The sequence below is a fragment of the Solea solea genome, chromosome 2 (genome assembly GCF_958295425.1).
Source record: "Solea solea chromosome 2, fSolSol10.1, whole genome shotgun sequence".
NCBI classification, from domain to species: Eukaryota; Metazoa; Chordata; class Actinopteri; order Pleuronectiformes; family Soleidae; genus Solea; species Solea solea.
In genome coordinates this window covers 3507623-3535413 of record NC_081135.1, presented here as the reverse complement: position 1 = coordinate 3535413, position 27791 = coordinate 3507623, and the positions used below count along the sequence as shown (strand labels likewise).

The 27791-nt window shown below is 39.1% G+C and overlaps 1 protein-coding gene across 4 annotated transcripts; it reads right to left on the bottom strand.

The window, feature by feature from the left end:
• Positions 1 to 327: 327 nt before the first annotated feature.
• On the bottom strand, positions 328 to 27633 carry ptprnb (protein tyrosine phosphatase receptor type Nb). Of its 4 annotated transcripts, none has more exons than XM_058623183.1 (23): positions 27376 to 27633; positions 18998 to 19048; positions 15242 to 15352; positions 14540 to 14645; positions 14287 to 14449; positions 13118 to 13580; positions 12840 to 12980; positions 12139 to 12173; positions 11702 to 11892; positions 10301 to 10387; positions 9747 to 9826; positions 9126 to 9190; positions 7099 to 7308; positions 6137 to 6439; positions 4997 to 5144; positions 4671 to 4741; positions 4446 to 4523; positions 4171 to 4290; positions 3916 to 4082; positions 2785 to 2838; positions 2532 to 2596; positions 2285 to 2358; positions 328 to 1574 (listed from the first exon to the last, which is right to left on the bottom strand). In XM_058623183.1, exons 1-23 carry the CDS (start codon positions 27452 to 27454, stop codon positions 1503 to 1505), a joined length of 2934 nt encoding a protein of 977 aa, XP_058479166.1. In that variant the 5' UTR covers positions 27455 to 27633; the 3' UTR covers positions 328 to 1502. The 4 variants fall into 4 exon arrangements, with proteins under 4 accessions (XP_058479166.1, XP_058479165.1, XP_058479167.1 ...); XM_058623182.1 differs by having other exon boundaries at positions 13118 to 13583; positions 27376 to 27632; XM_058623184.1 differs by having other exon boundaries at positions 6137 to 6424; positions 13118 to 13583; positions 27376 to 27632.
• Positions 27634 to 27791: the final 158 nt, after the last annotated feature.

Genomic DNA, 27791 nt, shown 5'->3' with positions numbered 1-27791 from the left:
TTCAAGCAAAAGAAACGACTAAGGAAGAGCCGATGAGGAAACAGCAGAGACCAAAAATAGTAATATTTGAACAGAAATAAAATAAAATAAATACTTATAAACTTAAACTTGTAAACTGTAAACTTAATATATATATATATATACATATATATAACTGAATAAAATAGTCAGCCCTAAAAATACAACAAAAACATAAAAATAATAATAATTGTATATACTTTTATATATATATTTATATATATATATATATATAGTCTTCTGTTATTATCTTTGTGTGACTTGTTTTTGGTTGCGTCAGCTTTTAGAAAATCACAGAAGTCAAACTAATTGATTGCAGCAGTTAAACACGAAAAGATTTATTAGAGATCTCACAGATACAAAATAGCTTATTTTTCATAGAATAGCATTTCTTTTCTTCTTTTTTTATATCATTTTCTTACTTGCATGAGGTACACAACAATTTACCCACTTTAAATGATTGGAATGAACAAAGAGAAGGACACAGTAGTTTTGTGTTTTTCTGCAGGTGTAAGTCACATCGGGTGAGGAACGGACATCTCTCGACTTCATCGCTCACATTCCTGGAAAACCTCTTGTATTTAAACACTTTCAGTGGAAATTTTGACAATCCAAGGCAATTTTAGCAAACTTTAACCATGTACAAGAGGGAAATTTAGGTCTATGTGGCACTGAGATTTGACAGCGACCAGAATCTGATGTTTAAATCATCTGTGGCTCATTCACATGCAGGAAGATGTTACAGCACAATGCATTCAGTGTTGGAAAACATGGTCAGAGAAGTTGTCAAGGCATAACGAGGAACAATAGTAATGTTTCAAAAACCCTCCGGTGTCTTGCTATCCATCCGTGAGCATCATATTTCGTCTATTTATATGAACACAACACAAGAAAGATCATTTAATATTGTTAAAGAAATATCTTTGTTTTACTTCCATGTAAAAACTGGAATAAATGTACTAGTAAATTTAATAAATTAAAAAAATGTAATTAATAAAGTAATTATCTGGTTATACCAGGAAACATACTTCTTTTTATATAATGTTAACATCTCAAAGTCAGAATTAATGTGGACTCCAGAGGGATTTGAAAATATTACTGATCGTTTTCACTGTGATGGGACATGCGTCTCAATTTTCATTTTATTTTATTTTAATACATTTCCTTATCCTGCTGTGATTTTCATCCAGATATAAAGTATTCATTACACTCTGAACGTCCCTGAACACATCACACCTGCACCACAAATATTGAAAATCAGAGATTTGCCTGCTTGATTTAAACTCGTCCAATAACATTTTCTTTTTTCTTTTTTTACTTTTACGTTGTGTGACGTTACGATTCAAGGCATTACTCGACAAACAGAAAGACAATGATCATGACAACGATCGTTGTCATCACAGACGGGGAAAGCAAACATTAGGCTGAAGGTCGAGGGGGGGGCGCGAGAGTCAGACGGGTGGCGGTTCTGGGTCGTACTGGTTTCACTGGGGCAGAGCTTTGAGGATGGCGTTGACTTCCTCTGCGACAGCAGTCAGTGCAAACTCAAACTGGTCCTGGACACAACAACAACAACAACAGCAAAGATGATAAAACAATATCCACACTGGTACTGTAATATTAGGCTGGTACATTATTGTTGATGCTGTTGAACATTTGTGGAGAGATTGTAAATGTTATAGTACAGATTTAACTCAGATTAAACTACTCTGTTAATGAAAGGATTATCGTCTGGCTCTTGAAAACCCAGCTCTTCCAAGAGCATCTTCTGTCTTAGCACTTACCTTACCCCCTACTCCCTCCTTCTGCACTTGGATCCACCTCTGCACTCTCACCCTCCATCAGTCCACTGTTTCTATCTTGTGAATTTCTTTCCAAGACTTGTTCTATGTAGCTAATTCCTCTTTTGGAAGTCGCTTTAGATAAAAGCATCTGCTAAATGCTTAAATGTAAACGTTAAAACGAGTTTGTATGTCCTCCCCGTGTGTGCGTGGGTTTTCTCAGGTTCTCCGGTTTGCTCCCACAGTCCAAAGACATGCAGATTTGGTGGATTAGGCAAATTGGATACTCTAAATTGACCGTAGGTGTGCATGAGAGAGTGAATGGTTGTTTGTATCTATATGGCCCTGTGATGGACTGGCCAACTCTCCAGAGTGAGTCCCGCCTATCGCCCTATGTCAGCTGAGATTGGCACAGCGCCCCCATGTGACCCTCATGTGGAGGATAAGCGGTCGAAGATGGATGGAAGTGCAATAGTTAGACTCACCTTGGTGCGAACCATTCCAGGCCTCTGGTCACGAACATGCTCCAGCGTCGCAGCAATGTCTATCTCTTTTACACCTGCAGCACAAAATACACTTGTTAAAAAAAACAAAAAAACAAACTATATATATATAAAATTATATATAAATAAAACTATTTATATATGAATATATATATATATATATATATATACATACTATAATTTTCTAAAAACTCAGATGTTCAAAGACTTGGCAGCATATAAACCTCACCTTTAGCCATGCGGTTCAGAACCATGTCAATCAGAATGTAAGTCCCTGTACGGCCAGTTCCATCACTATGGAGATAGCATCACAGTACAGACCATAATTTAATTTTTAAAAAAAAAATAAAAAAAAATAAAAAAATCACTCCAAAACATAAACTTATTAATTAAATAAATCAAAGCTATGGTACGCCTTGAAATATCTTCACATGCCTGCCATCCAGTGGATTAATGTAGTACTACAGTTATGTGTATTTTACCTGCAGTGCACGATGATGGGGCACGATCGTCCTCTGTAGCACTTATTCACCTTCCTGAGGAGAAAAATAGTAGTAAAGTTATGGTTACTAAAGAATGTGAACTCATATTTTACTTTTGATAGTTTGTTTTAGTAAACAAGCAAAAACATACTGGGGAAAAGTATAATACCTAAAAGTAATCACAAATATTAGATCACTTGCTTATTGGAACTCTTTGGACTTAAACTGTTATTTTACAACGTTATTTAATGTAATATATTACAACACCTCTGCTATAACAGCTGTCTTTCTTAAAGTCTTAATGTTTAGTTTGACTTTTAATGTGGTCATGCTCAAAGTCGACATCGTACATTATATTAAGGGGGTGTTTCAGATATTTTTTCATCGTGTCAATAAATGTGAGTGACAATGTAAACATAGTGAATTTTATAGTAGAACAGCTGGTTTGGGTCACATGAGACGATCTAGGTGTGCCTAATAAAGTGGAGTCTGAGTGTTTAGCAGGTAAATAAGAATCCTCCTGTTGAATTCCCTATTTAAAGAACACAAAATCTCTAGTAATACAGTATATTTGCATAGATGCTATATAAATCAAATATGGGATAGATTTAATTTCAATACAGTGACATATTTTATATATTTTACCACAATAGACTTTGCTTTCACTTGTTGGAATACAATGACTTATATGATAGTAATATAGATAATACGTAGATAATATAGTCTATAAGATAGATAGATAGATAGATAGATATATAGTCTATAAGATAGATAGATAGATAGATAGACAGACAGATAATTAGGGTTTTTTTTTCGGCGATGGACCTCCTGCTGCAGCCACATCAGTCCATGATCATTTTTGTGACTATGCAACTGGACCCAGACTACTAGCTGCAAACCACAAGAATGACACAGACAGATATGATGTAAAAATCAAAAACCAAGGGCCCTGCTGACCTCCATCGCACAGGGAAGAGAGGAGGGAAGGATGGAGGAGGGTGAGGGGAGCAAAGAAGGAAAGACTGAAGGATGGGAGAGAGGAATGCTGTCGCTTCGTCATGTTTCTTGAGCTGGGGTCAGTCCATTAACCTGACCTGTGCTTCCTTGTTGAGTGTTTAAATGAGAATGTACCTGCGGAAGTCCAGTAGGGGGCGTGTGGAGGTAGGGATGCCCTGTGCTGGCCAGCTGAGGAAGTGGAACTGAGTGAGTGTCCGGGTCTCCTGCGTCTGCACGTTCTTCAGGTAGAAACTTCTCACCAGGAAGTCGTTGCACCAGATGTGCTCGGACACCAAGTTCACCTGAGAGACAGGACAGGAGACGGACTTAAGTACACAAACATAGACGTGCAGTGTCACATACGTTGTCCTGAAGATAACCTAAAGGCACCTCATAAATGTGGTAGAGGGAGGAGCCTTCATCGGGCCAGTAGCGGTCACACTGTTTCTCTCCGTCCTCCACCAGAGCGGTCATCATCACAATCACAGTGCAGCCGTTCTCCCACACCATCTACACAACAACAGGAAGCACACGCGGTGTTAAAAACAAACAAACATCATATGGTGGGAAAGACCAAAAATTGACAGAGTTTGCACAGTATTCAAATATAATTAGGTTTTAAACTGCCCATGTAAAATAAAAACAGTATAACTCGTGTTGCCTACCTGCCAGAAGTCTGAGATGGTGTGCGACAGTGGGCCCTGGGTGGCGATGTACGCCGGCATCCGGGGGTCGTGCTCGATCTAAAAAGAGGAGGAGGACGGGGGTGAGAGATCACACGGGGTCAAACCGTCTCCGACCAGGTTCACTGAAGCGACCGCATTCTTTCATGAGATGTTTTTAAATCTAAATGTCCCATGGTGACCTTTTTGAATGGCAGGGAAACTTACAATGGTGCTGGCGTTGATGTAGTCAGAGCGTGAAGGGTTGATCTCTTTCAGCTTCACCCTGGAGTGGTCGTCTGAAGGAAACAGTGTTTCATTATCAGCCACATTTCCTCTTTTATTTCTCCCAAAGTTTATACCAACTCTGTATGGCCGCACCATTCCTTCATCATTTATCAAAAGCAAAAATATTTAAACTGCAGCCTCACTTTGAAAACGATCAATTGTTCATTAGATTTCAGTATAAATAACAAATCAGAAAACAGACTGCTGATGTGATTCAAGTCGGTTTCACTTGTATACAAAGATGTGAATGTGTCACTGTGACTCACAGGGAACAGAGTCAGGGCAGCGGTTCTTCTTGACGTTGGCGTCGCTCTGTGCCACAGAGACGACGCTGGGCTCGGCCTGATAGGAACACAGAGCCTCCCACTCCTTCATCAGACGGTCCTTGTTTCTCAGGTGGTCCTCCATGTAGGCCTTTGTAAATAAAGTTTTGTTTTATTATCATTATTCTGTGGTAAAATAGAATAAGCAGGGTGATCGCACAGTTCCAACATCACGCTGCAAATAGACTTTTCCTCCCTTTTGTCTAATATGACAGTGGAAATGATACACAAATTCATCTAAAAAGTGTTTTAAAGCAGTGTGTAAGAAATAGTGATATCTCATGGTGAAACTGTAACAAGCAGAGAATCCCTGTGCTCACTTTTCACTTTCCCAAGCACATTTTGTAGTATAATATAGTATATTATTCAGTTTTTGTTAATAACACTTCTTAAATGTTATATTGTAATATAAGATATTATGTAATATTAGAAAAGCAGACCTGATGAACAACTGAACAAGGTGATAGGCAGATGATATGTCATTTTAATAAATACAAAAATACTGTAATTACCTTGCTTTTTGAGCCTGGGTAATTCTTTTAAAAATGATTACGTATGTGGTTAAGCATAATATTTGCTGATTTATTTTAGAACAAGAGGCTCAAACTCAAAATGCCCTGGTCCAGTGAACTTCTAGTCTGGTCAGGAGGATAAACACTCAAAAAAACTCAATTCACTGTTCAATGATAAAAATAAAATGATATCTTGATATTATTCAGGATGATATTGCACACCATTTCAAAATAAAAGTGTTTGTTCTGATATATAGTTCACAAAAATATTAATCTGTGAATAACAAAAACAGATACAAATTAAATCTTAATAACATGTAAATATATGGGCCAATTCTTATGATCACTTTATAGTAAATGTAGGGCCGCAGAACATCAAGTGTGGGGCCTCATGTGGCCGGTGGGCTGCGAGTTTGAGACCCCTGTTTGTCTATTAAATATAAAGAAATAATAAAGAACTTAAAGTGAATTTGCAGCGTTTTCCAGTTCGGTTAAGACACCAGGCTGGGACCCAGTCCTCACACAGACTCCCATACTTGATCACATGACAAACACAGTGAATGGCACTGACCAGGATCATGTGACCCGTGGAGATGTCCATGTTGGCCTGCGCCGGCTCCTCGCACCATGACGGCGTGCTGCTGTGGGAGCTGGGACTGGGCTGAGCTCCGTCGCTGAACTGTGACGACACACTGCTCACTCTGGAGTCTGCACCGCCGCCAAGGCCTCCCACTGCTCCTGCTCCACCTCCACCTCCTCCTACTCCTCCTCCTGATCCCCCAACTCCTCCGCCGGCTCCTCCCACGGCGCCCAGGGCAGCGGCTTCCAGGCGCCCAAAGGCACCTTTGGAGGCCATGTGCTGGCGACACAGGTCCTGGTGAGCCAGTTATGCATGTGTCATGATGTCTCTATTATCCTTCTATACACACTCTGGATTTGTGCACATTATTTATTTTAATTGCTAATCAGACAATAATAATAATAATGATAATAATAATTGAACACATTTAAAGACATATTATGTCCATCAAACATCAAGCAAAATATGTTTTTAGGTTACTAATATTTATGGTAGAACTTTCTATTACAGTATAATAACAACATAGAAATATTATGTTTGTAATTATTTTTTAATAGCTTGATAATAACAACAATTCTGGTGAAATGAGGAGATAATATTACAGTAATACCAAGTAATTTTCAAAGTAATAACAAGGTAAATGGAAATATTTGGGAATCATAATTCTCCTTAATCCTTCCTTATGTCTCACACCCTTTTTTATTGTTATTAACAAGCTTAAACTTAAAGATTAACATTAAAATACACACATAACATTATTGTTATTATTATTATTATTATTATTATTATTATTATTAACACTATTACCATATAGTTACTGTACGGTAATGTAAAGTAAAAGTTTTATCATGTCTAGTTTAGATTAGACTTATTAATCTTAAGCTATTATTTGTAAAATGAATGAAAAAAATGATCTACACCACCTGCACGTTATTTATTTTCCTCCCTCTCACCTGGTACTCCTGGTGGCTGAAGCTGCCTCCCTCCGGTCCGAGCCCGAGTTTCTTGGCAGCCAGGCGGTGAGCGTGGTGACGGAGGCAGGCGATGGTCATGACGGCCACCAGCATGCCGCCGATGCAGGCCATGGCCACCAGCGTGGCAAACACCCAGCGGGAGCCGGGTTGCACTCGAGTCGCCAGGGGCAACGCTTTCCCATCGTTCCTCTGTGGCAGAGGAGTAGGTTAAATATTAGACTATATATATGACACTCAGTGTAACTCTTTCCTGCTTCTTTCTTAACTCTATCCACAAGGTTTCATTCCCCTCTTTTCCAGTCTATTCCTCTTCCTTCTCATTTCTCCCTCCTCCGTCCTCTCCCTCCATTCCCCTTTTCTTCTCCACCTCTGCTGATGAATTGTCTCTCTTGACCTTTCAGACCTCCTCCTTTCAGTTTGTGGGCCTCAGGAATGTGAGATGTGAGGCACACACACACACACACACACACACTTTCTCTCTCTGTATGTGTGTGTGTCTGTGTGTATCTGACTGACATTAAAGTTTGAGTTGGGAAATGGGGGGGGGGCATGAGTACCCCACCTGCTATTACAAAGGGGCCCCAAGTGTGTGTGAGGGAGAGAGGAGGAGAAGGGAGAGAGAGAGAAAAAAATGGACGACCAGGCTCCATGTGGTTGAAGGAAATAAGTGGATTTTTGAAGGTGCCTTAAATAAGATTGATTAAGATATTATTCCTCTCAACCGTCAACTTTGAGGTGACTCTTCTCCTGCTGTCTTTAATTTATCATTCTAAAAACCCTCCATTAAAACACTCAATCTGTAAAAAAGTGTTGACAGGAGGTGCAGAGGTTCAGTGATATCACGTAAAAGGACATTAAAGTGTCCCTCAGATCATTTAACAGACTATTAATATTATCATTAATTACATTTATAAGAGTCAATGTTAAAATATCAAATGAATGACAGGTGTTTAAAATATATTAAAAAGAGAAAAAAGACATAAAACTAAGTTTTGTCACTGCAGCATAACATTATTAATAACATTAATATTAATTACAGTACAATAGAATGTAAAATAATACTGCATCAACACTGTATGTATATTATTTTGATGATATGGATAAATTAGACATCTTATAAATGACGTGTTAGGAGATGGTGACACATCACATTAAAGATGTTTGTTTATCATTTTTCTGAATAATAATGAGTTCAAATTGAAAACTTTCACTCACCCGGTGCACAGGGAAGAGCAACTTCTCCTAACGTCCTGCTGCTACACTCACATGGAGGGACCATACGCCGAGTGTCAAGTAAAACTAGCTTTGCACAACTACACTTCCCTGAGTGACTTTCAAAATAAAAGCCAAATGCGGAACACCTTGGAATGCTTTGGGAAATGATCTAAAGTATACTTCTTTTTCTGTTATAAACTGTTAAAATGTTAAAATTTGGCAGGATAAATATTCTTTGGAATGTTAATACCCGCTATAAAGTATATAAAAAAATAAATAAATAACTTAATCTTATTTTTTTTTTATCATACTGGTTGTACTGTTCTCAGACTGTTACATTGTATTTAAATATTGAATTATTGAAATATTTAAAAAGATTAATAAGTATGTAGCTACATATATTTCAATTATCCAAATTAAAAAGTGCTTAAATTAAACTGTAAGTATTAATATCTATGAATCATTGATTGAGTATAAGCAGTATTTTACTGTTAGGGAAGCTGATTTCACTGTTTTATGTATTATTTTTTTTGGTGGATTAATTAAAATAGTACATATTACTCACCAAATACATGTTTGTTTGTTTTTTACATGCAGCCTTTAATTACTTTTTTACCAGCTTTAGCACCCACTGACACAAATTCCTTTATTCAGTGGGTAGATTCGTTCCAGAAATCTCATGCAAAATTCAGATTGTTGCGTCAGGAAACTGCAGACAGGAAGTTGCTGACAGAAGGACAGACTAACAGATAAACCCACGCTGATGAAAACATAACAAACGCAGCACCCACCTCTCCGACACCGCTCTGCAGCACCTTCAGTCCCGTCTCCGACCCCAGGAAGTTTTTCTCAGCAACTGAGCGAGTAAAAATAAAGAGAACAGCTGAAGTAAAATGCTGTTTTTACATGTCGTTTAAAAGTTAAAGAGTAAAATAGTAAAAAATCTAGATAGAAGTGTCCTTGTCCATGCCAAGGAGAAGACTTTAAATGTGATTTAAAATGGCTAAATTGTTGCATAGAAGAGATGGCCATACTCTTTTCTTTTAAAAGTAAGCAAAACTACAAAACACTGTTGGACTGCAACTTAGTGTCAAATGTACTACAACCAGCTCTCAGACAGTATTTCATCTTTTCTACCTTTAGATAAGACATGACATCCCTGAGCCACTGAGTACTGGAAGGAGCTTTTGTGGATTTCCAATTACGAAGAAGAAGAAGACGTCGCCTTGCCAACAAGGAAGTGAACGCAATACTGTCTATTGTGTCTATTGTCATCGTCTGGATAGCCAAATGTGGCAAAGTTATCAAAGTAGTGATATTTAGATGTAAAGTGGTCTGTGTTTGGGCTTTTCAACACAGAATAAAAGACAAATATGCATAAAAGCCTTTAACGGGTCACATACATACAGTACCTGCTGCCTCTGCCACTGCTTGTGCGGTCAGATTCTTGGAGTTGGGTCTGATCCTGTAGGTGATGGCAGGTCCAACGACACTACGGAGAGCAAAACACACGAGCAGATCAAACGTGAGCTCACACAACAGGGCTTGAGTTTAATGTTAAAATCCAACAAAACTGACTTCATGACAAGAATATGTTTGAAAATAAGAGGCAAAACTATTCCACTTGTGGGTCAGAAGTCAGGGGTCATTGAAGGGCTTGGGATCAGGTCAAACAGGAAGTGGCAGAAGCAGAATATATGCAGTAAATCACTTCCACATGCTGGAAAAAAAAGAAAGAAGAGAAAACGCTCCGGAGCACCACCAGACTTCACATCCCATTTGGTGTTCACGGTCCAAAAACAGCTCTGGGGGAGGATTTACTTTAATCCCGTCAAATAAAAGTCAGCGATCCAGCAAATGAGTGGAGATAAAGAGGATCCAGAGGCATCAAGTGAGCAGGGACGGAGACTCAGGCGGGGTTTGTTTTTGTGAGGGTTCGTGACCCCGGCGCTGTCCTCAGTCCTACCTGATGTTGACGAGGGAGCCGCTGGAGAGGCCCATCCTCTCTGACAACAGCCGCAACAGTCGCACCCCGTCGTTCAGACTGAGGGGGCTGCGGTGACAAAACACACACACACACACACACACATTCATGCAACGACGACGACAACAACAACAACACACGCACACACATGAACAGCCGTTCAGTTTACAGCATTACTCCCTTCTTCATGTTTTGTTTCGTCGATTCCTTCCTTTATTTTTACTCTTTTCTCCTCATTTCCTACTTTGCGTTCCCTTTTTTCTTATTTTGTTGTATAATTAATCTTTTTACACACATTTGAACGTCGACTTTAATTACTAGAGGGCACTGAAGGATGTGGAAACATGCAGAGTCTTGTGTGCTGTGTGAAAAGTCAGCAGAGCATCAACGGGGCTCAGAAGCTGTGACATGGATTGTAAGAGAAGTGGCATCTTGTTGCTTTAACATCGCTGCAAGGCAACGGTTACGTCATGGACACCTGCTGCTAACTAGGTTAACGCAAGTCACAGATTTCATTTTAGTTTCATTTCATGTTGTGCTCCTCTTGAAAAAGCCACTGTACGGCGTTGTGTTGTTTTCTGGTTTCAATACTTTCTAAATAAAAATAAAAAAATTGATTTTTTTATATAGACTACATCATTTTTGTATCTTTTGTAGAAGTGAATTTAATTTGTTTGTAAAATGTGGGTTATAGATATTAAATGTGATTTAAAAAAAAATCTAAAATCTCTTTATTTCCTTCTTTCTTTCTTACAAATAAACCTCAAATAAAGTGCTTTCTTTCAATCACTTGTTCATACCATCTGTTCTCCTCTTTCCCGGCTCACATCTATCGTTCCCCTCTCTTCTTATCTCAGTAGGAAGTCATCAAATCAAAAAGAGTTGCACAAAACCCGACGAATCAAAAGCAATAACAAATTTATTTTAAACATTTCTAACTCTCTTGGCTAAATTAATTTTAGAGTTTCATATCTGTGCGATAAAGGTAAAAACATACATTTATACATAAACACACATATTTTTGCTGAATGTTTACACTGTGAGAACAGTGGAGCTGAAGCCTCATTATAATCTTTAGCAGCAGAAGAAGAAGAAGTAACTCAGATAAGGATAAATCAGAGAAGAAGAGATATTTACAAAAAGGTGTCGTTTGCTGATAATCCCTAATGAGCTTTATGATAAATGCGATATGTTCAATTTGTCGTCAACTATAGGACACCTAAGAAACAAGTATGAGAGATTTGAGAGAGATACTTTCTTTCTTTCTTTTGTTCTTTCTTTCCATAATTTCCACACAAACTCACAACAGACGCCAACAAACATACATATCCTGACTCTTCATTCATTCATTCATTCATTCATATGAAGTCACTGTAACTGCACCTCTGGTTAGTGACGACGTAGCCAAACTCATCCGTCTTGGCAGACGCTTCCTTCTCTCCCAGTTTGTCCAGTTTGTTGGCGGCGACAGAGGCGGGCGTCTCTTTCTGGCGGGCGTCCGCTTTGGGGGCGTTGAACGTGGAGGGCGGAGCCTCTGGAGCGACCATCTTGTATCCCACTGATTCCGCCGTGACCTGGTGGGTAAAGGATGTAAAGGATTTCTACACGCAGAGCAAAAGACTCAAAATGTTTTTTTACACATTAACTGATGAAAGACACGTTAATAGAAACATAATACATTTTATATTATAGTCTGGTTGTTAATGCAAACTCATCTTTAACTGTGTGCATTTACTTACCATGAGCAACATTCAATTTCCACATCATAAAATGAAAATGATTTCAAGAAATAACAAGATATTTGTAGATGAATTTCTCACCTTCTTTCCTGAGGCAGCGTTGTTTCCATATTTGTCTGAATAGCAAACACAAAAAAAACCATTATATAATAACAGAATATATATCTAAATACAAGCACTTTTTTAGTATAGGAAGGATGCAGGTAGAGCTGAAACAATTAATCGATTAATCGATTATTTAATTAATCGACAACTATTTTGATAATAAATTTGAAGCTTTTTTCATGATTAAAACAAGATTTCCGATTGTTTAAGCTTCTTAAATGTGAGTATTGTGTTCATTTCTTTGCTCTGGATAACAAAGAAACCAGAAGTTAATCATTTTGGTTTGTGGACAAAACAAGACATTTGAGAACATCATCATTTCCAGGTTTGACGAACACAATCAACATTTTTTAAGGTTTTCTGATATTTTATGAAGTTACTACGTTGAGGTGTGTGGAACTCGTTAACAGACAAACACAGCCGCTGCAGAACAGAATATAGTAAGATACAGAATTATTTGGATATTTCTGATATTAAATTGTGTCTTTTTGAACTACAATTAAAGGTACTTTCGGGTATGATATCCATTCATTTATCTATCATTCTCTATGACTTTTCACACACATATCAAAAGAAAACAGGTTTCATACAAGGATAATAAGGTCAGTGGCTTGTGTAGCTTTAAAGATAAGTTTATGAGCAGATGATGTTTGTTTGTTTGTTTGTTTGTTGTTGACCTTTGGTTTGTTTGGAGTAGGAGGTCTCGAGCTGCAGCTGCTTCAGAACGGCCGGCACGTTGTCTTTCTGCTCGGGCGTCAGATCCTTCACGTCGAGGCCGTAGTGATCGAGCAGCAGAGCCAGTCTCTGCAGAGATTTCTCTATGAAACACAGCGAGAGTCACCAGGAGAAGGAAAGGCTCATATTATCCACTGATAATAGCTTTTATTGAAAGTTTAGAGACTTTTTTCCCACTTTTCTTTCACTCAATTTAACAATAAATAATCTTTATTCTCACCATCCAGTCCTGACAGGGCGCTGTAATCCTTCTGTGTCTTCTTCTCTGCCTGCTCTTGTTGCTGCTGCTGCTGCTGCTGCTGCTGCTGCTTGCTGAGCTCGGACATCTGGGAAATGTAGTCCTCACCATAGTCCAGGGGAAAGTCCAGCTCCGGGAAGAAGGAGGAGGAGGATGAGGAAGACGATGAGGAGGACAGTGAAGAGGGGAAAGCCGAAGCTGCAGCTGCTGCTGCTGCCACTGCTCCCCTCTGACGGGAGAGGGACTGCACAGGTGAGGATGAAGAGGAGGAGGAGGAGGAGGAAGAGGAGGAAGGGGAGGTGAGGTAAAAGGATAGCAGGTCCTGGAGAAGCTGACGGTCTTGGTCCAGAGGGTTTCCCCTGGATCTGGAGCGAGGCGCGAGGAAGGCAGGATTGTCGTTGAGAGAGTTGAGGGAGCGTTCCTCCTCGTCTTGATAGCCGAACTGCTGCTGCAAAATCATACAACGTGTCGTTTTTTTTAAGGCCACTAGGAGGCAGAATAACCCACAACAAGGTGAAAAACACACACTCCTTTGAAATAACATCACTTATTTCAGCGTGAATGTGAGTCATGATGAATCTGAGGCCTCATGATATTTGTTGAATAAGGATTTTTGCTGTTTTATATTTAACAGTCACACTCTGATTTACACATCTGTAACTCAAACAGAATTAGAAGGTATTCAATGGGGGGGGGGGGGGGGGGGGGGATGGAAAACAAGATGAGTGCAATCATTGTGCATTTAAATGGCAGTTTAAGAACTTAACACTGAGACAGAAACACCATTATTCCCCCAGGAAAATTAATTTTAATGTTTGTATGGAACGGATTGATAAATAAACACAGGCTCTATATACTATTTAATTATTTAAGTGCATGATGTGACGTGTGACGCTACGCAGATCTTTAAATGGTTTGAATAATCCAGGAAAGTGTGGCACTGTGCCCTTTTTACTGTAATGAATCCATGTGACTCATGAGTCCAAAGGTTTTGGACACACTTTAATCAAATGTCTAATTTACAGATTCCAGCACAGGTGGTTAAAAATAGAGCAGTTTTCCCCAATCAGTGTCCAGTGATTAATCCTTCATATTTAAACCCAGGGCGCAGCTTCGTGCCTGCAGAGCCTCTGAACGGCTGATATGCCCACCTGGTGGTAGGTGTACGGGTCCATCATGGGCGCCTGCATGTGCACGGAGGACCGGGAAGGGTCGAGGACCATGTAGTCCACAAACTGCTGCATCATCTCAGGGTCAGCTTGATCCTGGGGGTCCTGAACCCTCTGCTGACTGGAGCCCGACACTCTGGAGGGCCTGGGTGGGGGGGGAAGAAACCCACGTTTTTATTCAGGCGTGCAGGTGCCCTGTGGACTGAAGGTGGCATAATTGTGTGTGATTTCTTACAGTTTGGGCTTTTTTTCATACAGTTTAGAGGAGGAGCTGACGGTGGGAACGTGGCTCAGCTCTCGGCTGATGATCGCCTGCGTGACGTCGTCCCTCCACGTCAGACCTGAGCAGCCGGAAGGCGACAGAAAATGTCATTCAATCACAGACTCCTCCTCCCTAAGGGTATGTTATCTCGTCCAGAACCTTCATCTACCTGCTCCTCCTCCTCCTCATCGTGACTCATCCATTCATTCAGCTCACATAAATCATATCAATATGGCACCAGACGGTGGTTAATGGTTATAATCAGAGTTTTGCAGGAATTCTCCTTAAACACATCACTCAAGCAAGTGTTTTTAAAACAGTATAGTTTTTGAGGCATATCTTTTTTTTCACCTTATGTTAAAAGGTCCAGTGTGTAACATTTAAGTGAAATTATTTTCATTTGGCTAAAAATAATAATGGAAAATAAAATAATTATATTTATTTATATGTGTGTGTGTGTCTGTCTGGCTGTCTGTCTACCTATGGTTGATCAATGTATGTTAATTAGTCATTTTATTCCTTAAAGCAAGTGAAAAACCATAAGAATATTGTGGTAAAATGTGTCATCTATCTATCTATCTATCTATCTATCTATCTATCTATCTATCTACCATCCATCCAGTAATTAACTAAGTAATATAAGTAAGTAACTAATTAACTACCTAACTCACTCACCTTGCACCATCAGGTCTTTGATGAGTTCCTGCAGTTTGTGCAGGACAGGTACAGACACCTGGTAGTGGACGGCCTCCTGGTGAGGAGACCGGCACTGTCCGAACAAACCGTCTGTCGGGACACATGAAACGAAGACATGGTCAAAAAAATGAAATCCGACTCCTTTGCTTTTCAACCTCAGTTAAACTGAAACATGTGCATGGATTTTCTCCTCCACACCTGGAGAAAAGAGTGAATTATCTAACCTTCTCTGCACAGACGAGGTTTGAGACACTCGTCCCTGACATTCCTGCCTCCACCACAGTAATGGTGGCAAATTATATTTCACTTAACAGCCTTTGAGCTGCAAAAACCACACACACACACACACACACACGCACACGCACACACACACACACACACACACACACACACACACATCAGCTGAGGTTTGAGTTACATGTTTTTAAAAACAACCGGCAAAATAAAAGATGGAGATAAAATAGAATATACTGCATACGTGGACATCGTGTTTGCACAGACACTCGTAAACAAGCTGCATTCACACACACACACACACGTCGACACATCAGAAGTGCATAAATGATACATATACAGCCACAAGTATGCACATAAATACATGTTAAGTCTGTAACCACACACTCAACATACACATGTGTGTGTGTGTGTGGGCCGTGGTGAGTCATCACCTCTGTCTCCCTACAGCTCTTACACACACACACACACACACACGCACACACACACACACACACACACACACAAGGGAGACACACAGTCGTCAGGCAAGTGATGTCACTGTTGTCATAGAGACGACAAGGACGAGGCGCGATTGGCCGGGGAGCGGCTGATGGAGGGAGACCTTGTTTATGTTCCACTCTCATTCTCTCTCTCAGTGTCCCTCTCGCACTTTTTTTCTTCTCTTTTCTCTTCTTTTTCTCACACACGTCTTTTGTTTCGACCATTTTATTACTGCTTTTCAGACACACACACACGCACACACACACACACACACACACACACACACACACACACACACACAAATGACTCAGATCAAACACACCCTGAAGTGTGGCCGCAACATGAGATATTACAGATGTTAAATGATACCGCAATCTGTAAATGAATAATTTTTTGTCCACAGATTAGCTCCCAAACTAGATTTTAATCTTAGAGCAGGAGGGCATTTCTCCTGTTTTAATACTATTTGGAAATATTTGAGATGTTTTATTTTCTATATGCAAGTATTAAAAGATATTTAAAATGTTATTTTTGTTTGACGCCTGCACAAATAAAGCAATCTATGTGTCAAATATTCCACTCATATATGAGTTTACTAATCTTTCAGACTATACATTTGATAGTCTTTCACATTTACCGACAAAATAATATTTACGTTCCTCTATGTAAGTATTAGAGATTTTTAAAGACACAAATAGTCATTTTTAACTGAAACCTGTACAGAATAATTTGGTTTTTACTGCAGTCTGTAATTATAGGAGTTGTTTTTAAAGCAATTCATGTATTAAATCACGTATTCTACTTAAATATTCCCCCTATTTTCACACAGATTACAGATAAACTATGAGAATTTGTATTAAAACTGCTATTAACTCCCATTTATTAGACTCAAATATGAGGTGACTCATTCTTCAGGCTATAAATGTGATTGTTCATGTAGGCAGTGTGGATTACAACCTGTTACACTCTCATAAACCTCCTTTCACTCGCTCGTTCTTCTTCACATTCTCCTCTCCTGCAGCATCATCATCATCAAACCCACGCTGCACGAGCCCCGGCTGCTGTGGATTGCTCATAAGTGTTTTCCTGTCTCTGCAAACAGAGGAACATCACATCCTCGGGGCTGAAAGTGGAACAACGTCACACACACACACACACACACAGGTGTTCGCCGTCTCCTGCAGTAACATCCTCATCAGCTTTGAACGGGCATAGAGAGAAGGAAAGAGAGCCGGGAACCCAGAGGGATTATGGGTAGGCCCTGTTAAGCAGCCTGAGGCGTGACGGTTAACCAGCTCCTCACTGTTTGATGGAGAGAGAGACACGTCAGAGTGTCCTGATGCGTACGGCTGCCTCGTGTAGCCTGATGGGATTGCTCGCCCATTGGCCGATTTACAATTCCCATCACACTGCATTCAGGCTACGATGAATTTGAGATTTCTTCTGGGCAAAGAAAATGTCCACATCAGTCCTCCCGGAGGACGAGAGGCTTGTCATTTAGCCGAGGAAGGCGTGAGAACAGAGTAGTGTATGGATTACATGATGAATATGTGCTGAAAGGGTCAGTTCGCTCAAATAACAGAGCATAATCTCTTCATGTTTCCTATTAAGATTAAAACTCTGAGGTCCATTTTTAATTGAAGCATGCACTAAATTCTTTGCCCTTTTTTTAATTCAGTCTGTAATCAAAGTGTATTAATATTATGCAAAGGTGTAATGTTATAGGACAATCTATGTGTGACTAAAACACTATATTCTACTCAAATGTACCACTATTTTCACAAAGATTATAGATTTTCCAGACTAAAAACATGAGGACTTAATCTAAAAGAACTGAAGACTTGGGTTCATTTACTCATATACGGGTTAACTAATCATTCAGACTGTAAAATTGACAGTCAATGCAATTTATTGTACATTTATCTCCATTGTACAACAACAAAATTATATTTATTCTCCTAACACAGATTTTTAAATATTTTTTTTATTGGAAGCTGCCATTTTAATGCCGTATGTAATAAAACTGTATTATGATGCAAATATGTTATATTATAGATGTTAAAGAGCACACAATTGTGTTGTTTTTCATGCAATCAGCTTGAAACAACACTGTTTTTATACAGATTACAGATGTTTCAGACTTAAACAAGAGGATTTGATTAAAATACAGCATGGACTTGCATTTATTTTACTTGTATATGAGCTTTTTAATCTTTCATTTACATTTCCCTCCTTTGTGCACCACTGTTTATATATCATACATGTCATAGACATGCATCTGTGGAGATTAGGGGTGTGGAAGTAGTCGTGGGTGGTTCTGCGTCGATGCAGTGTTGGCATAATAATCAATTTTACGCCACGTATCATTGATTGTTGATTTTCCAGCGGCTCGAGGACGCAGACGGACCTCAGAAGCATATGCAGTCGTGTGCATTAATACAGAAAACTGCAGATGCCTCCTGGAATCATATCGAATAAAATCAGTGAGAGGATAATTACAATCAATAATAGTTAAACAGCCGCCTTTCACCTGCGAGGATTCTTTGACTGCGTTGATAACGAGGCTACATCAGACCCTCTGTGTTTAAGCAATCACAGGCACTCACACAAGAGTTACATTCAGACGTTGGCATGATAATTATAACTCGGTTTGACGTCGCTTCAGTGAATCTTCGGGAGCGAACGCGGCATAAACTCATGCTGACGTCAACAATTTACGTCAGGGTTACAGAAGATTAAGATTAATAATCTCTTTTTGAAGTGTCCTGGCCAAGACAGGCAGCGGTAGGGCACATATGCAACTCTTCAAGCATACAGCAACGTAAAAAAAACTATAAAATATCATAATAAAATGTTATTTACAACCTGATGTTCCTGCCTCTAAGTCATTTAAAAGCACTTTAAATGTGTCCAATGAGACCAGATCCTCCAGGATCCGACAATAACTATAATAATATGAAGTATATGTCATGAGGGCAATAAAAAAAAATATGTGTCTTTGTTAAATCAGAGACTTACCATCGTTGCACAGCTGTTCTCTGGGACAGAGCTTCTTCTCGAACAAGCAACCTGAAGACACGGGGAGAACAAGAGTTAGAGTCTCCCTCCAGTCTGACAACAAGATAATCATCAATCATTTTTTATTGACAGTGTCACAGCAGCAAAAGGCAGTAAAAGTAAAGGGTTATAGATAATAAACATGCATTTTTACACCTATGAATGTACAATATAGGAAGATATTGACTATAGAGAATAGAAAAATATGCATGTGACATCATGAGCTTGATATTTACAGTGTGAACCAGGATTGATCATGAGATATCGACAAGGGAATCCACTGCGTCAAGGCTTTTATATTTATTTTCTTATTTCATGTCGGGTTTTTAGAGTAAAAACATCGTCGTATCATATCATGAAAGCTCACATTATATAAAAAGGACTGTGATGTTAGTTTATTACAGGACTGACTATGGCAGTAGAGGCAGAAATGAGTTGGGGAAACCCCAGCTGGAACACGCGGCCATGCTAGATATCACACTCGTGTTACTAAGTGTCTCTGAATAGAGAAGGTGTTTGTGTGTGTGTTTGTGATAGTTGACCTTTTCCCTGTGTTGTGAGGCCGTAAACAGCAGCAGACGCGAAGCTGCTCGCTGCGTTCTCTTGTTTGCATTGAGGTTTCATTAAGGATTTAGTCCACCTTCTATATTATTCATGTATCCTGTGATAACTTTGGATACGTATATACTTTACAACACAGTCTGCACACGCACACACACTCCACTCAATCCTCTCCCAATATTTAGATTTCAGCATTAAAGCATAAAAGTGACAAAGTGATATCAGTCACAAAGCACTTATTTGGACAAAAGGGAAAGTTACATCCCTTAATTGTCCTTTCCAAAACTCTACAGTGAACAATTATGTCATTATGTTACAGGAAATTATATAAAAAATGCATTTAATTAACTTTGGTAAACGCTGTAATAAGCGTTCGCTAACTAATAATTGATGTTTTCACTAAAAAGTAGCGAAATAAGCTTTACATGAATACAATTTACCACGTTTTGTCCACTGTTAACGTTTATTAATGCTTGTTTTGAGCTGCACAGATTTCCCTCTTTACATTAAGGAGCATAAACAAGGGTAATAAAGGTTAATAACTGCTTCATTATATTTCAGTAATGCTTATTCTTTACTCCAGTACGTGTATGAAGTCATAGTTAAGGGATGTATGTTTTACACTTAACAATAAGGGTCACAAAGAGCATTAGTAAAGGTGAAGTATGCTTAAGCAATGCTTAACAGCGTTAAGTGATGATTATTTAGTGCTATTTTACATAAATGAAGTCAATTTAAGGTGTTTTGTAATAGTAGCTTTACAGACACGTGAATAATATATGTATTAAAACATTAATGAACTAAGTCATTTTCATTCCTAAATAACACAGTTTTACTCAAAAAAGCCTTAAGCTTTGTTTTTAATATTATTTGCTGTATATAAAGCATGTTTACCTTTATTTTTTAATGTTGCGTGCTACTGTAACATGACAAATGTCCCCATTGTGGGACTAATAATGAATTATCTTTAGTTTAGAGACCCACACATTAGTGAAAGTCATTCCGAGATGTGCAGCCATTTTAGTTTGGTCCTCCTTAGTGATGTCACAGTCCTTGACATTAATATTTAAGCAGCTTCCTGTGACGTGGAGGTGAGTTTTTTTTTTTGTTTTGTTTTCCCTGAAGCAACAAACGTCAGGTAAAAGGAGCTTTCTCCACTCGAGCCTGAGGCGCAGACGTGACCGATGATGAAATCTATAAAGACTCAGACAGGATATGGACTGCGTGACGACAGCTATCAGAGGGGGAATCTCCATTAAACCGGAAAGCCGAGACGCAGCTTAACATAGAACAGAGAGAATCTCCATCCATCCATTCGTCTGTCTTTCTGTCTGTCTGTCTGACTGTCTGTTGCCCCCTCAATCCAAAGTCCACATGATGACTAATCTCTGCTGTCCCCACTGACTCTGCCTCTCTCCTCCACCCACACATCCCTCCCTCCCTCCTTCTCTCTCTCTACCTCAACCTTATCTCGGCGTCCCTGTCCGCCCTCTTCTCTCTCCCTCTCTTCCACTTTTCAGATTCGTTAACCTCGTCACGCGTGGGCCTGTCCGTCACTGTCACCCTGTCACCCTGTCACTCCGTCGCCTCGCCTGAAAGAGTCCTTGCGCGTAATTGAGTCTGAGACGAGTGAATAAATGAACCTCCTCTCAGCTCGCTGCAGTCGTATGAGGAAATAATTAAGAGTGATGTGATCCAACGCAAACGCTTATAAAATTAAGAGATTGGCCTCAGACGGGGAAATAGTTTAATGAAATACTTATAATTTTCCACACTTCTCCTTCCACAGTTTGTTTGTTTACCCTCTCCGTTGATAAATCGGCTTATTGCTTTGGTTTGGCCGAAAACTAAATGACTCCACTCAGTTAGTGAGTCGCCTCAGGCAGCGGCAGGTCTTTACGTTTCTCAGGGGGAATCTCCTCCTGCTTCTCTCTCTGCGTCTCACACACACACAGACACAGACACACAAACTTAATTCTCCAGGTAAAACTAATTAGAGAGAGTAGCTACTGTGGAGTGTCACCATCTGGCTCTTTACCCACCACAGTCACATTCAGCTCCATCTTGTTTTGCAATGTGACAAAGTGCCAACGAGAGATAACGTGTGAAATGTCGTTATTTTCCACGTACCACACCAGAAAGGATGTTGTTTTGCTTCAAACACAAGCTCTGGCTAGTTTGTCTGCTCAAGCCGCACAAGATGGCTGCCTCTCTAAAGCAAGGCCCTTGATTTAAAGGGATAGTTTAGATTTTTCTGTGCACTCTGGTTAATAAAGATAACGCGATGGATTTTCCTCTCCACGGTTCATCATCAGTTTGTTTTTTTTGATTTCCCTCACTCTGTCTGACTAAAACAGATGAAACACTGTAACTTCCCGGCATAGTAGTGTTGTTCAACCTTGTTAACACAGCATATGCATGCATGTTTGTGGACAACTTCATGTTCAAAAAATCCAAACTCTCCCTTTCAGTATACAAGCTGAAGAATAAGGAACTTATTGCTTACTGCTGAAAGCCGCCTGAGCCGAATCATGACCACGTTCAGTCGTATTTTAGTTCAGTTACTGTGTCAGCGTCTGTGCTCCACTCATGCAGGAAGTGCCAAACAATTCTGTGGTCAAATCTTTTTAATCGACTGATTCTAATTATTCGGTTACATGAAGTCATGGAAAACAACGTGACTGATACCAAACCGAGTAGAGCTAGAACCATATTGTGGAAAATTGCCATTAAACACACTTATCATATTGAATACCTGCCAATAAAACCTCTTAAATGTGATACGCCGGACCTTTAATGCTAATTACTTTTACATAAGTCCAACTTCAAGCAGCAAACAATCAAATAATAAAAAAAAACTATGACTCATAATTCAAGCTCCTCCTTTTAATAATTCTTCTATCTTTCATCAAAAAAAAAACATGATCGTGGGATGCAATGACTCATCATTTTTAACTGGTGCTGTGAAGCATTAAAAAAAAACATGTCAAGGTCTTCCTGCTGCAAAACGGGGACGTATAGTTGTTAACAACACTACGATGACAGTTGGTTTAGGTAATGATAAATACAGAATCCTGTTCCTCCAGAATAAAAGTCTACACATAAAATGTAGTGTCAGTGGAAGAAATCAAACATATAAATATAGAATGAATGCAGTTATAAACAACTCTTCTGCCCAGAAACTGCATTAGGCATTCATGTGGAAATATGAAATTAAAGCATGACTAATGTTTTTTTTTTTTTTGTAGTTCTGCAGAGGCGACTCATGATTCAACGATGGAGGGAATATTGAAACTGTCAACAGTGACTTAAGGAACTAGCGTGGTACTTTGTTCTGCGCAAAGTTAACATCATGATTAAATTATATCCGAGCAGCAGAAGGAAACGGGGAACGGATTTGGCAGTCATGAAAAACTGAATTTTAATGAAGCCATTAGAGCGGTAACTGTTTTCCAGCATAGGCATGTCAGTATTTAATTTTTAATTTTTTTTTATATGTGGGGAAGATTTGCTGAAAGAAAAAAAAAGAAGAAAAAATCAAGCTGACTCATGACCAACTCAGAGAAGTGAAACATCAGCCTGCCACCATTATCATCAGGGTCTCTGTTGCTTTGCTTTTATCGTCCATCAACTGCCTGCCAGATTGAATTCAGAGTCATTTTCATAATGGTGCTTCTGGCATTTGTGGCCACGGCTGCTGCTGCTGCTGCTGCTGCTGTGAGAGCGAGCTCCTCCTCAGCGCTGCTGTCTACTATGAGGATATTTAAGGTGGGAATGCATGAAGCATGCGTTGTGTCACTGGCATAGAGGCAGAAAGGTTGTGACAAACCTCCAGCTCTGTTAACCTTTGACTTTTAATGTCAAAACAAGTCACACTCAAAATCACAACAACTACCACTCAGCTGTCCTTCGAGTTCCTTCTGAAGCAAACCAGGAAATGAGAATATACTGAATAGCCACAAGGGGGCAAAAATAAGTTTTAATGGAAGTCTATGGGAGTCACTTTAAGTCTAATTTTGTCCTTTTTTTAAATTAAATTCAATGAAACTGCAAAATAAAATTGTCTCCCTATGCATATTTTTATGAAAGCTGCAACTACGGCTGAACAATTCATCAAACTTTTTTAAGAAAATCCCCAATATTATCCTGACCTATAGATATCATATTGTACACACTGAAGAAAACATCCTTGTTTCTGCACAAATCTGCACAAATATCACACTGTAATAATTTTAAATGAATGAAAATGAGAATAATTGTGTATAAATTACCATATACCATATATATGAGTCAAATCACAAATTCAGTCAAAATAATCACAATTAGATATGAATGATATGAAATCGATCAGGCCTCACTGCAACTAATCGGTTCATTTCAAAACCGATTAATCTGTCGAGCAATTTCTCGATTAATCAAGTATTTGTATGGTCCATGAAATGTCCAGAAAAGGTTGAAAAATGTTGAAAATATGGAGATGATGATGTTCTCAAATGTCAAAGAAATGTCAAAGAAATGATTTCTTTGTTACATGGAGCAAAGAAACCAGAACATATTCACATTAAGTAAGAAATGTTTGATTATATTGATTATTAAAACAACAAATGTGACCTATACTGAGCACCTGATATTATTATTATTATTGTTGTTGTTATGATTAGTCTGTGCCATACGATGCTATTGTTTCCAAAAAAACCCGAATAAACTCCCATCAGTGAATCGCCACCACAAGTGCCTTCATTACCATAAACACACACACCTGCTGTGGATAATTTGGCCTCAAACACTGCTCTTAACCCTTCACCAAATGTAGAATAATCTGCTGCTGAAACTGTTGCATAAAAGACCACAAACTATAAGCAACTACACTATCACTTTGAATCCAAATACAGGATTCTACAAGAAAAAAAGATGTGAAAACACCTTAAAAACAAGAAGAAATCTCCTTAAACAATATATTAAGGGGCACTAAAATAATAATACCACGAGTCAGCTGTGATAAAAACATGTGAGGAATGCAACCGCGCTGTGTTTTCCCCTGATTTAGTCAGACAGCGTCAGAGAAGCCGCCGCTGGGTGCAGCAGGTGGGATTGATAAGCAGACACCGTTCGCTCTCCATGGTGCTGAAATATTCCGGCTGTGCATTGTCCGTGGTGCTGAAACACTTCTCCGCGTTAGGTGCACCAAGGAAACAGGAAGCGATTGTAATTACTGTGAGCAGATGGAGGCGAGAGGTCAGGAAAATGAGTCATGACTGAGAGCGAACAATGTCCTATAATGTTTCTCATTTTTAATGCGTTTGAATCGCAATGTGAGGCTTTCTGTTTCATTTAAAAACAATATAACTTTGTTTTAGTGTATAGTTCACTATATAAATATCTCCAATATATCTCCAATTTAGTGACATAAACAATAAACCTGCAGGGTCTCCATTACACAGATCAATATTCGATTGCACAACAGTCCAAAAACCTGCTGCTGCTAAAACCCTCCGCTCACAATATTATTATTAAGCTTTTACAGCAATCTTATAAGCCAATTACTGACTTAATGGCTTAATATTGTTCTCTAATATCACAGTGAGATTGAATTGAGATAAGAAACCACAGTCAGGCAAAAAGCACGAGTGGCCAGCACCTGAATAAATTGGAACTTTTGAGGAAGATTGTCTGATATGACTGAACGCTCTCGTACATGTAAATAATAGTATTATTATCTTAACATATAGTATGCATAGTTAGCGCTCACAGCTCTACTTCATGACTTCACGTGCACCTCTGTTATCCTGTAACATTTGTATATAACAGTATTTGTGGCTGTGAATGCTTTATGAAAGATTTGGCCAATTTTACTCCATCTGAAGTTTAGACATCAATCTAATCTAATAAACTAATAATATCACGATTCTGTGATAATCATATAGCGATACATCAGGATATCTGTCTAACTGAATACTGTTAAAAGTTGCATGATTTCTCTGTTTATTCTCAACACAAAGTGCATCAAGTCTACGTATTGAACGTGGATGGAGCATCTCTTAACGTATAGCTTTCTCCACCATTATCCCGCCTTAAAAGTTTCCCCTCATTCATTTCAGCAGCGCCACCGTGAGGAGACATGAAGTAGTGACGCCCGGCAAGTGAATGGCAGGGACTGTTTACTTTAGAGCGCTTTATTTAATTAATTAAATATAGATATTTGTATCGATTATCATGTTGCACGAGGAAGGACAACGATATATAACCAAATCGATATATTTTATATTATATTATTATTATTATTATTATATTTTATATATATTTTGACCCGCCCCTAAACATTTCTCTACAATGCTTAAACCAAAAGCAGTTAGTTTCTAAATTGTAAACACCCTTTTTTATACTACTCTCTGTTTTATATTGGCTATTTAATATCTCTGTTTATTTATCCGGATTTAATTAAAAGTGCACTGCTAAAAGTTAGGAGTGAAGTTACAATGGACAATAAACAATTACAAACTGGACCTATGAAGCAGTTTAAAACAGTGTATCTTCCTGATAATCATCATTATATAATAATAATATCAGAAGGAGGTTGTGTTTCAGGATATGTTTGTGTTATAATGTTAAAATAGGGCTGAACAATTGACATTTTTATAAAAATCACAATATTTCTTCAAGCCAAAATGACCATTTCAGATTAAATATTGTTGACCTATAGACATCATATTCTGAAGAAAACGTTGTTGTTTCTGCACAAATATCACACAATATGATATTCAAATGAAAATAATGATGTAGAAATTATTGAATTCAATGATCTCATGTCGTGAATCAAACTGCAATTTCAGAGAAAATAATATGGATAAAGATTGAAGAATTCTTTTCATACAGTTGTTAACTGTGTGCAGAATAAAGGAGATAATGGAGTGTCATGACTCTGTGAGACACTGAGTGGCCTTTAGTGCTTTCTCGTTAACTGATATGTAGACTTTTCATTTTTAAAATGGCACTTTGATGACGTGAAGTTACACGTTGTACAATAATCATATATGATGTTCCAGCCACTGATAATGAGCCTCATATTACTCATAAACAGTCATTAATGCAGGTGAGAGGCACAGATATTATGAATATTGGTTATTGATTCCATGCAGACACAGTTTGAGAAACTCAGAAACAAACAAAACCAGCCACACATCTCTCATCTCATCTCCTCTCTCCTGCTGTTTGCTTGTGTGCCTGTTTGTTGTTGTTGTTGTTGCAGACTGGACAGTGATTCATTCAGGCGGCCACACACATCCGAGCCGACCCCACTCTCTGGACTATATCTGCATCAGTGATGCATCTTATTTAACGCTGGTGTAAACAGACCAGTGGCAGATAATGCTGAACTGAGCAGGAAATGCAAAAACAAAAAAAAGAGGAAAGAAATGAAGGATGGGGTCTGGCACTGGCAGGTTACGAGATCTTATTGATCTGTGGGTAATTGGCTGCAAAACATTTTAAAGTGATCGTCCTTTTTACAGGGCTGTCACAGCAGCAGCAGCAGCAGCAGTATATGACAGTAAACACTTTTCAGAGTGGAACACAAGAACTAACAATGTTTCTGCATCAAACTGCTCATCAATACAACTCAAATGTGACGGGAAAGATGTTGATTTATAACACATTTGACACACGTTATATAAACTGTGCCATAAATAAAAGTCTGAACTGTTGATTTACGCGCAGCCTCTCCGCCCCGGACGCACGGAGTAAAGGAGAATAGAGGATCCGTGTGATCCGCGGACTCTTACCGTGTCGTGCGGCCGCGCACAGCCGACAGGAGGCGGTGAGGAGGAGGCACAGAGCCGCCCACAGCCGCGGAGACCTCATGGTACATCCAACATCCACCGGAGCGAGGAGGAGGTGGTGCTGGTGGTGGAGGAGGAAGAGGAGGTGGTGGGGGAGCGAGAGCAGCCGGCTACACTTTCACCAGCTCTCCATCTCTGAGGAGAAGCTTCTGCTGATGATGCTGATGCTGCTCAGAGCTGATGGACAGAGAGAGAGAGAGAGAGAGAGAAAGGGGGAGTGCGTGTGCGTAAGAGAGGAGAGGGAGTGAAAAAAAGAAGCTCTCATTGGAAACACTGACGACAGGAGGCGCCACACTGCACATCAATTGCTTAGTTTTCTTCATTTTACACGCAAAATACAATAAACTATGCACAAAATG

Bases quoted from the DNA above. Each gene is read 5' to 3' on its own strand.
- ptprnb (XM_058623182.1), bottom strand. From the start codon at position 27,454: ATGAGGTCTCCGCGGCTGTGGGCGGCTCTGTGCCTCCTCCTCACCGCC. The intron at 13,584-14,286 runs GTGGGCATATCA...ATGATTTTGCAG, and splicing joins ACCCGTACACCTACCACCAG to CAGCAGTTCGGCTATCAAGA. The intron at 1,575-2,284 runs GTGAGTCTAACT...TGTTGTGTCCAG, and splicing joins CTGGAATGGTTCGCACCAAG to GACCAGTTTGAGTTTGCACT.